We start from the raw sequence: 14,883 nt of genomic DNA, 5'->3' as shown, positions 1-14,883 counted from the left end.
TGTGCTTCCTTTAGTCTCTTGTCTTATTGGTTCATTGTTTTATTGTGTTTCTTGTTCATTGTCTCTGGTCTAGTATTGTCTGTGTAATCTCAGTTGGTGAGTTGTTTTCATGTTTATGTCATTGACCATGTCAAGTCAAGTCTTTGGATTAAAGTAAATAAACTACACTCGGGTTCAGCTGCGATTTTCCTTCAGTGGACTTATGTTCCAATAGTGAGACAAAAGTGTCAGTATTTTTCAGTGAAGTATACAGAGATGTATTGTGCATGTAATTATGCTAAAAGATTGTTTGCATGTTTGAAGGCGTTTGTTCGGTTTATACATTGGCATGCAAATCGCTTCATGCACTGATACTAACGCATGCATACTTGTGTGTCGCTTAACATAGTTTTGGTTAGCAGACGATTCAGGTGCCGTAGGGTGAGTTAACCTCTCGCTCACCCCATCACCTGTCTCCTCCCCACCAGCGCTCGGGACCGCCTTCCTTCTGCCTGTTGCACGTTCCATAAAGCTGCCAAATTCCTGCAAGTGCCTGCGTGTGTGTGTGTCACTGAGAGGTGAATGAGTATAAAAGGCTAGAATCCTTTGAACCAAGAGACAGGTATTTTGTTTACAGTAGCCTAAGGAGTGTTTAGGCTTTGCTTCTCCTGCTCCCTCTACCTGTCTTTCAGCATGTACGTGTAACACTTGCATTTTTGTAAATGTGCGTATGTTACGCTGTCTGCTTGTGTCGGTTCAACATAAAGCACTCCAAGGATGTTATATTTGGCTGTTTGTGTGCGTGTAGGTTCTGCTCTGCTCAAAAAGACAGCTTGTGTGTGTGTGTGTGTGTGAGAGAGAGAGTGGGAAATGGCCAAACCGATATGGGTGTGGGCGCAACAATTATGCGCTGCTACCTGTCTGTCTGCTTTCCACGGTCTTGAGACATGAGGGGAAGACGAGATGAGAGCAGAAAGGTGTATATAAAGGAAGGTGAAACATGACACGGGAAGAAAATTAGAAAAAGGATGAATAGAGAAGTCTTGTGTGTTGTTTTCTGCTGCTGCTAGCTCTGTGCTGAAGTAGGTTTGGTCATACTTAAAGTATAAATAAATTATACAAATTAACCAGGTTTTGTATTTACCTACAAAATGAAGTCGACCTGTTGACCTGTAGGTCAGTTGCATGACATCATTTTTTTTTCCGATTGATTTATTCAAAAATACATAAAATCCACTCATAGATATGACTTGAATACAAATAAATCCACATTAATTAATACAATTCTTGAAAAAGTTTTAGTGTGTTAGTAAAAGTATTTAAGAAAATGGAGCCTGAAACACAATTCTGACACACAGTGGCCCTGTCCCAAACGGAGTCCACACTTTCGTGACATAATGCCGCTTTGACTGTCGGGTGTAAGTCTGATGCAGAGCTCGTCTCAGTGCAGGCTTGACAAGTGTGCATCGCGGGCATATATATCAAACTCCCTACAGCAGGGATGGGCAACTTCGGTCCTGGAGGACCACAGTCCTACAGAGTTTAGCTCCAACCCTGAAAAAATCACCTGCCTGTAATTTTCTAGTACTCCTGAGGACCTTGATTAGCTTGTTCAGGTGTGTTTGATTAGGGTTGAAGCTAAACTCTGTAGGACAGTGGCCCTCCAGGACCAAAGTTGCCCATCCCTGCCCTACAGCAGCCATTCCCAAACTGTGGTCCGCGGACCACTAGTGGTCCGTGAGGGTACTGCAGGTGGTCCGTGGAAAGGCAAAATAAAATATAAAATAATATTTTTTTTACCTTCATTTTACCAGGAAATTCCCATAAAAAAAAGTAAAAAGAATATGTAGGCCTATATTGATATAACATTTTAATTAAATTGTCAAGTTATTGTGTGATTACTAAAATAGCCTAGTGGTGTTCGGCCGTGACATTCAAGTTCAGTGCCGTTAGAACCACAACATTGGTTCGGTGGATAGCAACAGGTTCTCTGAAGAGAAAAGGGCAGAGGCAAATATGTTCTCATTATCACATCACACGCATAGCCTTTAATGGTGCGTTCACACCGGACGAAATTTCGCTTCAAACTTTTGTTTTTACGCGAGTCAATTTCGCTCTTGACGCGCGAATTGATACAAAGTGATCAAGCGTATCGCGTATCATTAATTACTCACCCTCATGTCGTTCCAAACCTGCAGGACTTTCGTTCATCTCCCAAACACAAATGAAGATCTTTTAAATTAAATCTGAGATCTTTCTGTCCCTCCATTCACAGTTACGCAACTACCACTTTGACGCTTCAAAAAGTTCCTAAAGAGATCATAAAACTAATCCATATGAATTGAGCGGTTTAGTCCAAGTTTTCTGAAGAGACTCAATTGTTTTATATGATGAACAGATCGAATTTAGGCTTTTATTCACATATAAACATTCATCAACTCACACATTAGTTGTGGTAAATGAAGCTCAAGCATGTTCGCTTGATGAGCGAGAACCAATGAGGTTCATTCTTGTGTTACGCATCACGTTTGAGCTTCTCAAGAACCAATGAGGTTCATTATCGTGTTACGCATCACGTTTGAGCTTCTCAAGAACCAATGAGGTTCATTCTTGTGTTACGCATCACGTTTGAGCTTCTCAAGAACCAATGAGGTTCATTATCGTGTTACGCATCACGTTTGAGCTTCTCAAGAACCAATGAGGTTCATTATCGTGTTACGCAGCACTGCTCTTTATGTTCGCTGATCAATGCCCTGTCCCAAATGTCCAGGTTTCAGAAAGATGCTCACATTTGCCAAGCCCGATGAGCTCCGCTGCAGACTTCTACCCAACAGTCAAAGCAACATTACATCACTAAAGTGTGGACTCAGAGGAAGGTCACGAGGGCTTAGGGTGCCATTTGAGACGGGGCCTGTCTTTATTCTGGATGTTTTTGTTGGTTTATCCACCTTTTGCAATCACTAGTGAACAACTAAAGGGATAGTTCACCCAGAAATGAAAGTTATGTCATCAGTTGTGGTAAACGACTCAAAAAACAAACAAAAAAACAGACATTTCTCAAAATGTCGTCTTTTATGTTCCACAGAAGAAATGCATAGAGGTTTGGAACGATATGAGTAAATGACGACGGAACTTTCTCAGTCGCTTTAACAGATTAGTAAAAAGTTGAATAAATTGTTTGGTGGAGACTTTAAAATCCCTGTGAACCGGAAGTTGCAAATGACTTTTCTCCAGTGCTTTTCTCCAGTGTTTTCTCCATTGTTGTGGCGTATTTCCAAGTAAAAGGGAATATTGAACAGAGGGCAGGGTTTTACTTTAGCGCTCCTCCAGCATACTAATGGTTTGAGGGGAGTGGTTAAGCGTTTTCAACCCAAGCTGTCAAACTGACGTCGTCAGAAAGGGAACGCCATTCCAGACCAGAAGTAACTTTTCAGATTTTGATTAAAGATTACCACGGCAAACAATTTTTTTCTGTGTATTAACTTGCACTGATTAATTGTTCACCACAAGACTAGTAATATGCGCTAACAAAGTAAATAGGGTAAATTTTGATTTCATGTAGACTTTAAAGTGAAGTGCAGCAAACAAATTCTTTTCACTGCTGTTTCTTGCAGGTTCAGCTGATCTTTCACACTTTCCACACTGCTGCCTGTTGTCTGTAGAGAATAGTGCAACCAAGCACCTGATATAAACGCTTCTTCTGTGCACACGCCGTCTGCGGGGGTTTGTGCCACAGCGAATGACTTCAACAAGACTTAACTTGTGCTCATGCTACACCCGTCACATACTACACCACTGACATTGAATCTTCAGATTAGTGCTTGATCAATGACCAGATCTGAGACTTTTACATTGGGTCTCAATCTCAGTATACAGTATTTGGTTACCATTTGGTGCTAGATAGCAACTCAAGTAACACTTTCTTAAAGTTACAATTGTAAATAAAATACTTTAATTTTTAAAGTCGATATAGGTTTTATTCAGTAGTCTTTGGTACGGACTTGCCCCTTCACACAGCCTGGGAAAACCAAAAGCAAGTTCAGACATTCACACAGGGCAGGGCTTTAGATTGCACCCCCTTTATGCACACACACACACATTATGCACTAGTATGCTAAAGAGTTTTATCCAAAGCGTTCATTGAACCCTAACCCACGCTGGGTCAGCACTAGCAGCTGCTGTTCAGGTGCTTAGTCAGCTGAGAGAGACAGGTAGGGTTTGAATGTGTTTGAATGTGTGTGTGTGTCTGTGTGTGTGTGTTCATGAGACAGCAGGTTTGGAACCAAATTCAACTGAGTTGATGGTAACACCCCATGACCAGAAGTGCATCAATCAGCAGACAGAGGCTCGGCCTTTCTCTCTCTCTCCGTTCTGATCTATGTGCAAGCTCTTCATTGGTCTGGGTTGCTGACATGAATTACTGTGCCCGCTGTTGTTGTTAAAAGTTCTCTGGTATTTTCTCACCCATCAGAGAATTTCCTTTTGTAGTTGTCTTTGCTATGCCATGCACAAGCACTTTTCTAGAGATTTTTATTGATTTACTTTGTGTGTCACTTATCTTAAGTCTCAAAGGATTCACACAAAATATTTTCTCAACGAAAAAAAGTGGAGTAAATCAGATTGACTCTTAAAAATAACTCTTTCTATTGTAATATATAGTAGAGTAATTTATTCCTGTGATCAATTACTGAATTTTCAGCGTCGTTACTCCAGTCTTCAGTGTCACATGATCCTTCAGAAATCATTCTAATATGATGATTTGATGCTCAAGAAACATTTCTGATTATTATCAGTGTTGAAAACAGTTTATATTTCTGTGGAAACAGACATTTTCTTTCTTTTTTTGGGGATTCTTTGATGAAATTTCAAAGAACAGCATTAATTGGACATAGAAATCTTTTGTAATCTTATTTTCATATTTGATCAATTCAAGGCACCTTTTCTGAATAATAGCATTAATTTATTTGATTTTATATTATTATTATTATTATTATTATGTAATAGCATTATTTAATTTAATTTTATATACATTTGGTAGTAATATATAGAGATTACGGTTTTATTGTTATTTTTTATTTTAAGTGTGGCCTACAACTTTATAAGTAAAATAACAACAATATAATGGTAATAATGTTTTAAAATGTCGCATACGTGTCTATACTCTTTGTCCCACCGTGTTTATGTTCTTTAGCCCTGCCCTAAATTCTCTGAAACTACTAGCATCCATTGAAACGGCCTGTGTACTGTGTCATTATACAGTCTGCTGTAGAGGGTGGGAACCATGCTGACCGGATTACCCTGCACCTCACTGAACTCATTGTGTTTCCAGCAGGTCAAATCAGTCTACGCTCAGGCATCTTGTGTTTATCATTATGTTTTGCATTTGAATTAATCTCAGGAATACTTGCAGGACACAGCACTTCCACTACAAATGATGACAAACAATTGAAAAAGTCTAGTTTACATCTGACCTGATAAGTCTGACCACTTTCACAAATGCATTTATTTCCAGAGTGTGCTCGTCTGAGTCTGGAAGTGGACGGGTTGCAGGCGGAGCTGAAGAGTCTGCAGGTGGAGGTGCCAGGTTTGAGGTCATGCCTGAATCAAGCCAGAGAACAGATGCTGCAGTTGGAGAACCAGGTCCAGTCCCACAAACTACTGCAGAACCAAAACCAAGAAGCCCAGACTCTCATACAGGGTGTGTAAACCCACAGTTTAAAGGTGAAGCGTGTCATTTTAGCGCCATTAGTGGCACCAAACAGAACTGCAATTATGACTTTCATTCTCTCGGTTTCCTCCATGTTTGTCTGTTTGCCATCCTTGGAAATCCTTGTACATCTGGTGTGTGTTTGTGTGCGTGTTGGACAGGTGTTTTGGGGTTGCAGTCTCACACCATTTCAGTATCCAGACATGCTTATGGTGTGTTTCACTAGCTTTTTCAGTTCTTGCGTGTGTGTTTGTGTGGTGTTGAGCGTGTGTTTGTGTTAGACAGGTGTTTAACCCCCCTGCTTGTGTCTTTATGGAGCCTCTGAAACTCTCAGTAGTGCAGTTAACACTTTTGAAACGTTTCCCTTGTCAATAAGCCAACGGCCCCTAACCTCCATGAGCGGCAAACAAAGAAACATCACAAATGATTAACACATTATTCAGTTGTTTCTCCTAGACAGCATGAGAATAAATGGAGACTTTTGTGTAAAGTTAAAGATTTTTCTCCAGAGAAAAAGACAGCAATAATCTTTCTTTCTCTAAAGTTTTGAAATAGATTATACAACACATTATAAAGTTGTTTATAATGCATTAAGAATACCATTATAATGCATTATAAATACAGGCTTCATAGAAAGTGTTACCATCTTGCTAACATTATAAATGTCTTTACTGTCACTTTTGAATCATTTAATGTGTCCTTGCTAAATAAAAGCATTCATTTATTTTTCTAATCAATCATACTGACCCCAAACTTTTAAATGGGTCTCTATATTCCAGGCCAGATTATCTGAGCTGTGTGGCAAAAATGTGTCTCTTTTCTTCTTTTTTTCATAAGAAAACCTCTGTGAAAAAATGAATACCTAAATGAAATGCGGCTAAGAACTCCATTAAGTCTAAATATGAAAGAGCATAAAAATGTTTTTCTGAGAAGTACTTATTACCCTAGAATCATCATTGGAGCAGATGGATTTTTCCGTCCCATGCGAGGCAAAAGAAAAGAAATAAAAGGGAGCAAAACAAAGAGTGTATATAAGTATACCTTGATCTCGCCTGGTCATGTTACGGTGACCAGAGAGCAATTATCTGTATGCTTCTAAAGAGGAGAAGCCCCCTCCTCTGCACTCTTCTACCCCTATCCAGAAAATGTCACGCTGACACGGGCAACACAGTAGAGAGCACTTTCACCAGAAAAAGCACGACGTCACCTTAACCGGTCTCAGCCTCTCAGAGCCGGCCAGACAGCCGGTTCACCAACAAACACAGAACAAAACAGCCCATTTTTCCTCTGAATAAAAGCCCTCTGGATCGAGCGTGTAGCGAATCGACACGATCCCCCCCACCAGCCTTTATGCAGTTCTGGAATATATCCTGTTGTGATTTAGCAGATCTGTTCGCCAGCACAGAGAGTTTGAGAACAGAACGGCCGCTTCCTCTGGACTGTGGTTTCAGGTGTTTATGACTTGGCCCTCAGTTCCTTTAGATACAAACACGTTTGTTTCCCGTAATTTACTGTGGTTTTACACCCCCTGTTCTCTATCTCTCCTTCTGCAGCTGCTGTTTTCACAGGGATGACGCAACAACCTAATCACTGTCTCCATTCGCTAAAGACAATGCTGTGGTGCTTTTCCTCGGGAGATGCGTCTTACTAATAATTTCTCCCTGGATCTCTGAAGTGTCAGCCTCTCTGGGATATTTTTTTCCTGTGGTTTATGATGCTAATCATTAGGAGAGTAGGAGGAGAGGTCAGAACAACTCGCTCTGGTCGCTGGCAGTAAAGGGCAGCATCTCATCGACTTCATCCATTCAAACACAGACTCCTGACTGCGGTTACGTGTGTGTCCGTGTGTTCCTGCTCGTTACATTGACACCTTTGACACCTTTGCAAATTTCAATATTTCTTCATGCAAACTGGTTCATCTTATCTCTTGTGCATCTCGTCTAATTTGTTTTCTGGTCATATAGGCACCTGAAAAGAGCCGTTTATCCATGCATTATTAATAACCTTTGACAGTCACATAACCACAACTCTGCATGTAGTTTGAGTATAGGCAATAAGAAAATCATAAAAATAGTAACTAGATTTGTTACCTCAATTATCACTTTCAGTCATTTGTAATATATTTGACTTAAATAGTATATAGTATATTTGACAAACATGTAATTAATGTTCATAAAGTGCATTTTCTAGATTTATTTTGTCACAATCTGTGATGCACTTGAAGTTGGTATTAGATTTATTCTGCCTGTAATGAATTCAGTGCAATTCATTTCAAGTGTGGTTAAAAATGAGTTTAAATTCATACATTTATATTACTTTAATGGCATTTATTTTAAAGAAAGATAGCATGAGCAAGCAAATTCTTTACGCAAAACAGGTTCTGATATAATAAATATAAATATTACCACCTTTAATACATATTACCACCTTCTTTACCAGTGGATCTTTCCAGTCATTTTGATCAGGATTTTTAAAAGTTATTTTAATTCTAATTGATTCAATAATCATTTTGTGAACCAGTTTGACCGATTTATTGAAAATTAAACACCTATAGCTTGCAGGCAAGTCTCATATTCCCACCTTTTTTGACCAGTTCATTTCCATAATTTATGACCTTTCCGGTCATCCGATAAGGATATTTTTAAAAGTTATTTTAATTCAGATCGATTTGATAATCATTCAGGTCATTAAGTGAACGAGTTTGATAGATTTCTTGATAATGAACTGCCTCAAAAGAACAATTCACTCCCAAATCTAACATCAACAAACTTGCAAGCGAGTTTAATTCCACAGTTTAAGCTCTACATATGAGCAATAGCTGTACAGAAACATATTATTTACAATGGAAATTTCCAGGTTTCCATGACTCATGGAAGGTTTTTGTCCACATGTCAAATGTTTTTTTTGGAACTAGTTCACTATGACCTGTTAGGATTTGAGAGGAACTTCACAGCCACTAAAAATCACCTTGAGACCAGGTATTAACTGCGAACGACTAAAAGTGGCATTCATTCTGAGAAAAGCTCTAACATCATTTGTTTGCAGACGCCTCTTGGTTTTATTATCTAATTAAATGACATACATTTTAAGTGTAGCTTGGCCACTTTAAATACTAATGCTGTCATCACACAAGACAAGTTGAAGAGTGGTTTGTTTGGCCGTATTTTGTAACTTCGACGTCCCGCGTGTCAGTGACTCCAGTAGCACAACTCTAAATCTGTGGCTAGTCTGACTCCTACGGTTTCCTGTCATCCTTCCTCCCTCTTGTCTTTTAAAATGTCTCCTGTTTCAAACCCTTGGCCGTTTGTCCTCTGTCAGGATAATGAGAGCGGGTCCGACTCCTGAATGCTGCATCGGATGTCAGCGAGCCGAGATGATGAATGAGAAAGCTTTCACTGGCCCGTGTTTGGGTGTAGAGTTCGCCCTCAATTATGTCTTCTGGCAACCGATAGGCTCCAGATTATGCTTCAGTGCTTCATGAGAAATACAAAGCAGTGAGAGAGAGAGGAAAAAGAGAATTACATTTATTGGCAGGGGAGGAAGCGGATGAATGAGGAAAGAAAACCAGAGGAACATTTATAGCTAGTGACAAAAGACAGTGAGACAAAAATCTGTTTGTAACTTTTGCCAACTGTAGATGTTGAGCCAAGTCGGATTTATTATCGTGAACATTTCTGTGTTACACGAGTTTCCTGAAGCATTCCTCAGTCACCTGATCAACACTGTTAAGCCTGTTAAGGGCACATCGTGTCATGTTATTGATGTTTTACAGGGTACATCAAGGATTTTTTTTGTTTTTACAGGCCTGAAGGAGGAGGCGAAGACTCTGAAAATAGATCTCCAGAACAGCATGCATGAAAAAGAGCATGTAAAGAAACTCCTAGAGTAAGTTATTTTTTAATAGTCTACACTTTCAGTGCATAAATTAAAACATGGTAATATTTTGAGGATAATTATGTTTTTTCCATTATTCATATTTTATTTTATTTTATTTTATTTTATACTGTTTTTAAATGTTTTTCAAAAAAGTCTCTTTTGCTCATATTTATTTGACTAAAAATACAGTAAAATCAGTAATATTGTAAAATATTATTACAATTTAAAATATCTGTTTTCTATTTGTATATATTTTAAAGTGTAATTTATTCCTGTGATCAAAGCTGAATTTTCAGCATCATTACTCCAGTCTCCAGTCACATGATCCTTCAGAAATCATTCTAATATGATGATTTGATCTTTTGTAACATTGTAAATGTCTTTACTGTAACTTTTGATTAATTTAATGTATTCTTCCTGAACAAAACTCTGGATCTCTGAATATATGTGTATATATATATATACTGACCCCAAACTCAGATATACTGAACCCGTTATCATATCATTAGTCAGATTATCAAATATGATCAAAGGACCGTTCCTTGTGTGCTGCAGTTTTGTCGCTTTAAATGCTCGAGCTCTTTGAACCAGAATGTATTCTGATTCGCTCTCACTGTTTTTAATCATTCATCAGCTTGAAAAAAATAATCGTTCTGAAAGTGATTCCAATGATATTGTTTCTCTGTGCCGTTATTGTTATAGTTGTGGTTATATTTAGAATTTTTTTAGAACTATATCTTTATCGTTTTCATCATAGTTATCATCCTTGGTGTGAACAGACCTTTAATCAACCTGACTTAAACAGTCATATCGGATAGAAAGCACTTCTTAACAAAAAAAGGACATTTTTATTTTTAGAGTGCCCGAATCCACTTTTGCTAGTTTAACGATGGGAGAAATGGTCGGCGCTCCCGGTGCATGGTCTAAAAAGGTTGTCCCTATTCTCTTAATGAGTAATGGGTGTGTTTTGGGCGTTACGTGCAATGAACCAATCAGAGTCTCATCTCCCATTCCCTTTAAATGTCAGTTGCGCTCGTGCCATGGCGGATTCGCTATTTACATGATGGAATTTGATAGTGCCAACAATGCGCCAGAACACAGCTCGTTTTCAGACCAGCACACCCATGGGCGCACAAATGGGCACGAATGCATTTGATATTTAAACAACGTGGCGCAGGATGTGAAAATGATAACTGCGTCAGACTGAAACTAGCAAAAACACTTGCGTCGCGCTTGGCGCTGCATTGCGCCGCATTGCGCCGGGTGTAAGATAGGTGACTGTAACAGTATTCATGATACGCACACACGCATGAGTGCTAATGTTGTTTCAGAGGTTGACACACATTAGGTGGAGTACTCTTAACAAGTGTTTCATCCTGATTTACCCAGAATTCAGTGTTCTTCATCATACACACTACACCCAATCTCAGCATGTGCAGCTTCCATTACAGCTCAATATAACAGCATCATTTATGAAACACCCCCTCCTCACCTCGAGAATGATTTAATGTGTGGGGAAGAGGAAAGAGCAGTATTTTATGATTTGCTCAGTTGGGTAACAGCCATCCATCTTCCTCCCAGTCTGAGAGAAGCCGTTTTGTATTATATTTGCATACAAATGCACTGCCGTTCACACCAGACAAGAATATTTATTTAACCAAAGAGATCAGGATATCTTCCTTGGAATATGTGATGTATCTCCTCATGAAGGGGGGTTATTTAAGGGAGGTGCAGAAGGAGCGAAGACTTGCGAGCTCTGTGACCTGGCAGCGCTTGAGGAAGAAACATTTTTGTTGAGTGTCAGGTGTTGCTTCACACTCCGCACACCTCCCTCGGGTTCATCACGTTACACACACTGACTCAACGTTGGCTCATACTCCTTTTATAATCTATCCCAACTTCTGTTTTTCTGGATGCTTTTCCCCCTTTGTAAGCGAAGGAGCCTCGCGGTGTGTGTGTGGATGAGCTGTCAGAGCGCTTTGTGGCAGGACAGTGTGTGTGATGTGACAGTGGGAGAGCTGGTGTCGCTGTCAGGGTCGCTCTGGCATTGACAGCTGTGTGTGTGTGTGTGTGTGTGTGTGTGTGTGTGTGGGAAGGGTCTCGTCGCGTGCTGGTTCTTCCTGCCGTCTGCACTAATGTAGTTTGGAAGATTGATAAACAGATCTGATGCACCAACAGCCCTCCATCTTTGCAAAAACACACTGTATACACTAAAATTGGGGGTTAGTATGTTTTTTTAAAGAAATTAATACTTTTATTCAGCAAGGATGCACTAAACTGATCACAGTAAAGACATTTATAATGTTTAAAAGATTTATTTTTTTAAATAAATGCTGTTCTTTTGAACTTTATATTCATCAAAGAATCCTGAAAACAAAAATGAGTGCGTGTGTGTGTGTGTGCGTGTGTGTGTGTGAGCGTGTGTGTGTAATGTTTGAGAAAGAGAAATTATACGGAAATTGAATAACTGAAGCTATTTTGGCATCTAAATGAAAACTTTCGATAGTGCGATCAAACACAATCTTACTTGAAAGCTCATTTTTTGAGATATCAACCTTAAGTTTGGACTCACTGTCTTCTGCAGAACATAAACGTTTTCATAAAATGGAAGTAAATCGGATCAAATATGGTTTTGGACAAATGGACAAAAACAGTTCTTCAAAACATTTTCTTACTGTAGATTTTCCAAAAGAAGAAAGTAAGTTATACGATGTGAGGGTGAGTAAATGATGACAGAATTTCCATTTATTTTTTGAGCAATCCCTTTAACCTAATTTAACTTATACAAGCAAACAAGCCAAGAATAACACCTGAATTATTCAACTTTCTCAGTAAAGATACTTTTTTTTTTTTTTCAAGAGAGAACTGTAGACCTCATGAATTAGATTGCGCTCGGCAAATGCTAGAACAGCATGACGTGTGTGTGTGTGCGGAAACTTGTGCCAAAGCTTTGATATCTCCATATCAGGGAAGAAAGAGCAGTGTTTGTATGCAGCATGTGTTCCCATGACAACTATGCAACCTCTAACCCTATTTCACACATATCACACACACACATCTGCCGAGTTGGTTTGTTTCCCTGGCTACACTGATACATGTCAGAAATAGTTAGGGGTTATTTAAAATACTCATGGAGTGACAGACCACCAATGTGATTAACCTGCGGGGAGAGAGAATGGAAAAGAGCAAGACTGAAAGCGATAAAGGGGATGAAAACTTTTTGTAAATGAGCTGGACCTCCGCCCGGTGAGATATGAAGTGATAAACAGTATAAGCTAAGAAATGTGAATATGCAAAACATTTCACTGGACCTTCTCAACTGATGAACTGAACTCAGTTACCTGGAGTTTATATATCACACCCTGTTATATTCACCGTTTTTCAGCAGAAAAACATGATACCTGGTCTTGCATGTCTCACAACGCTTCAGTAGTGTGAGAGTAGCGCCTCAGGCATGAAGCGTGTGTGTGGAAACTCGTAACGCTCTCTAAGAAATAGACTCTCTCAGATTCCACCTCCATTTGTTACCCATTAATAAACCTCAAAGAAGTGCTGTCCAGCCATTATTATAGGAGACAAACGAAGAGAATGACAGGGAGAGAACATGTTATTATACCATTATTTTTTTCTTGTATACCTTTTGCTTAACTTTTTTTTCATTTTGTATTTACGTGGACTGGAATGAGCAATAAAACCTCATTCTGATTCAACTCAACTGAATAATTTGGGCCTTGTAGTTAATTATTCAAATTAAATGTATTTTAATGTACCAAGTTTGAAGGTTCATAATTTATAGCATTAGCTGATTTGAGTTTCTTTCATATGTGAGCAAAATATAACTGAAATATACAGTATATAGTAAATCTGTATCAATTCTCAGCCATTGTTTTGGGTGGTGCCTAGATGTGGCTAGATTCCCTTCTTCAAAGTTTCTGCTTTTGTTTTGCCTTTTTCCCAGTCACGCAGGAAGGTGATAGCACACCTCTTCTGAACAAGGTGCATAATTTGAGGGATAAAAAGAAAAGTTAGTAAGACATCGTTAAAATAGTCCAAGTGACTACAGTGGCTCAACCATAAGTTTATCAAGCGACGAGAATACTTTTTGTGCGCAAAAACAAACTAAAATAACGACTTTATTCAACAATCTCTTCTCTTCCATGTCATTCTCCTCAGCTGTAGACGTAGTGTAACAGCGCAGCGCTTCTGGGTTGTACGTCAGAACGCAGGCTCACTATTGGCCGACACTGGTCATGTGTGTGACGCGTGTGATGCTGGCCAATAGTGAGCCTCCGTTCTGACGTACAACCCAGAAGCGCTGCGCTGTTACACTACGTCAACGGTATTTTTGTGTTTTTTTGCGCACAAAAAGTATTCTCGTCGCTTGATAAACTTAAGATTGAGCCACTGTAGTCACTTGGACTATTTTAACAATGTCTTTACTAACTTTCTGGGCCGGCAAGTTTCAATTACAGAGAAGCCTATGGAGGAGTGAGACAGCTCTCAGATTTCATCAGAAATATCTTAATTTGTGTTCCGAAGATGAACGAAAGTCTTACGGGGTTGGAACAACATGAGGGAGAGTAATTACTTTTTCTATGCGTTTTGGCTGTTCGTCCACACGCAAACGCAGTATCCGGTCACTGAAACCAAACTTTTTTGAAAACTCCTGCCGGGTTGAAGATTTTCAGAAACTCCGGTTGCAGTGTTGTCATGTAGACGGTGAAACCGGAGATTTTGGCTTGTGACGTCGGAGTGTGCGCTGTTATCTCCTTTGTTTACATGAGGCGAGTCTGTGCAATGGCGGATGTAGCCAAAATATTTCTGCTAATAACTGTGCTAACAAGGCTTATAACATGTATACAGATACATGCACAGTTCTCCCATTACATTGCGGAACAGAAGTGTCAGAGAGCAATACCACGCAGGTCACTGCTAATGACAACATGTTGTTAGTCGACCAGAACCGGTAATAACCTGTTTTTCAGGCTTCTGATTGGCCAACATGGCTTTAAGTTTAGGGTTATATCGACACCTGTTGTTTGGCTTGCTCTTGACAGCGCTTCATAGCGTGTTTTTGCATTTTCATGTGGACGGAGATTTCTTTAAACTGTGCTTGTGTGGACACAATTTTGTTTTTTAAACGAAGGAGGAAAAACTGTTTATAAAAATACCCGTGTACGTGTGGACTAGGCCTTAAAGTCCTCTCGTCTTGCACTGTCGTCACTCCTCCTTTAATCCTGGAATTCCTCCGTGAGACTCAAGACCGGTGTGGGACGCACATGACGCTCATTTGCAATTGCTCCGTTCCCACGGCTATCGGC

General features: G+C 39.4%; 1 protein-coding gene across 1 annotated transcript in view; it reads left to right on the top strand.

Annotated features, from left to right (window-relative positions):
- The window catches only part of lekr1 (Leucine-, glutamate- and lysine-rich protein 1), a 101,185-nt gene that overhangs the window by 47,898 nt on the left and 38,404 nt on the right, over positions 1-14,883 (top strand). Inside the window, exons 6-7 of the mRNA XM_084124157.1 lie at positions 5,492-5,677; positions 9,490-9,571. Coding sequence (XP_083980283.1) covers positions 5,492-5,677; positions 9,490-9,571 — 268 coding nt within the window. The remainder of the gene's footprint in view (positions 1-5,491; positions 5,678-9,489; positions 9,572-14,883) is intronic.

Source organism: Abramis brama (assembly GCF_963993115.1).
Source record: "Abramis brama genome assembly, chromosome: 9".
NCBI lineage: Eukaryota > Metazoa > Chordata > Actinopteri > Cypriniformes > Leuciscidae > Abramis > Abramis brama.
The sequence above is the reverse complement of the archived record's forward strand: the minus strand, read 5'-3'. Positions and strand labels throughout refer to the sequence as shown.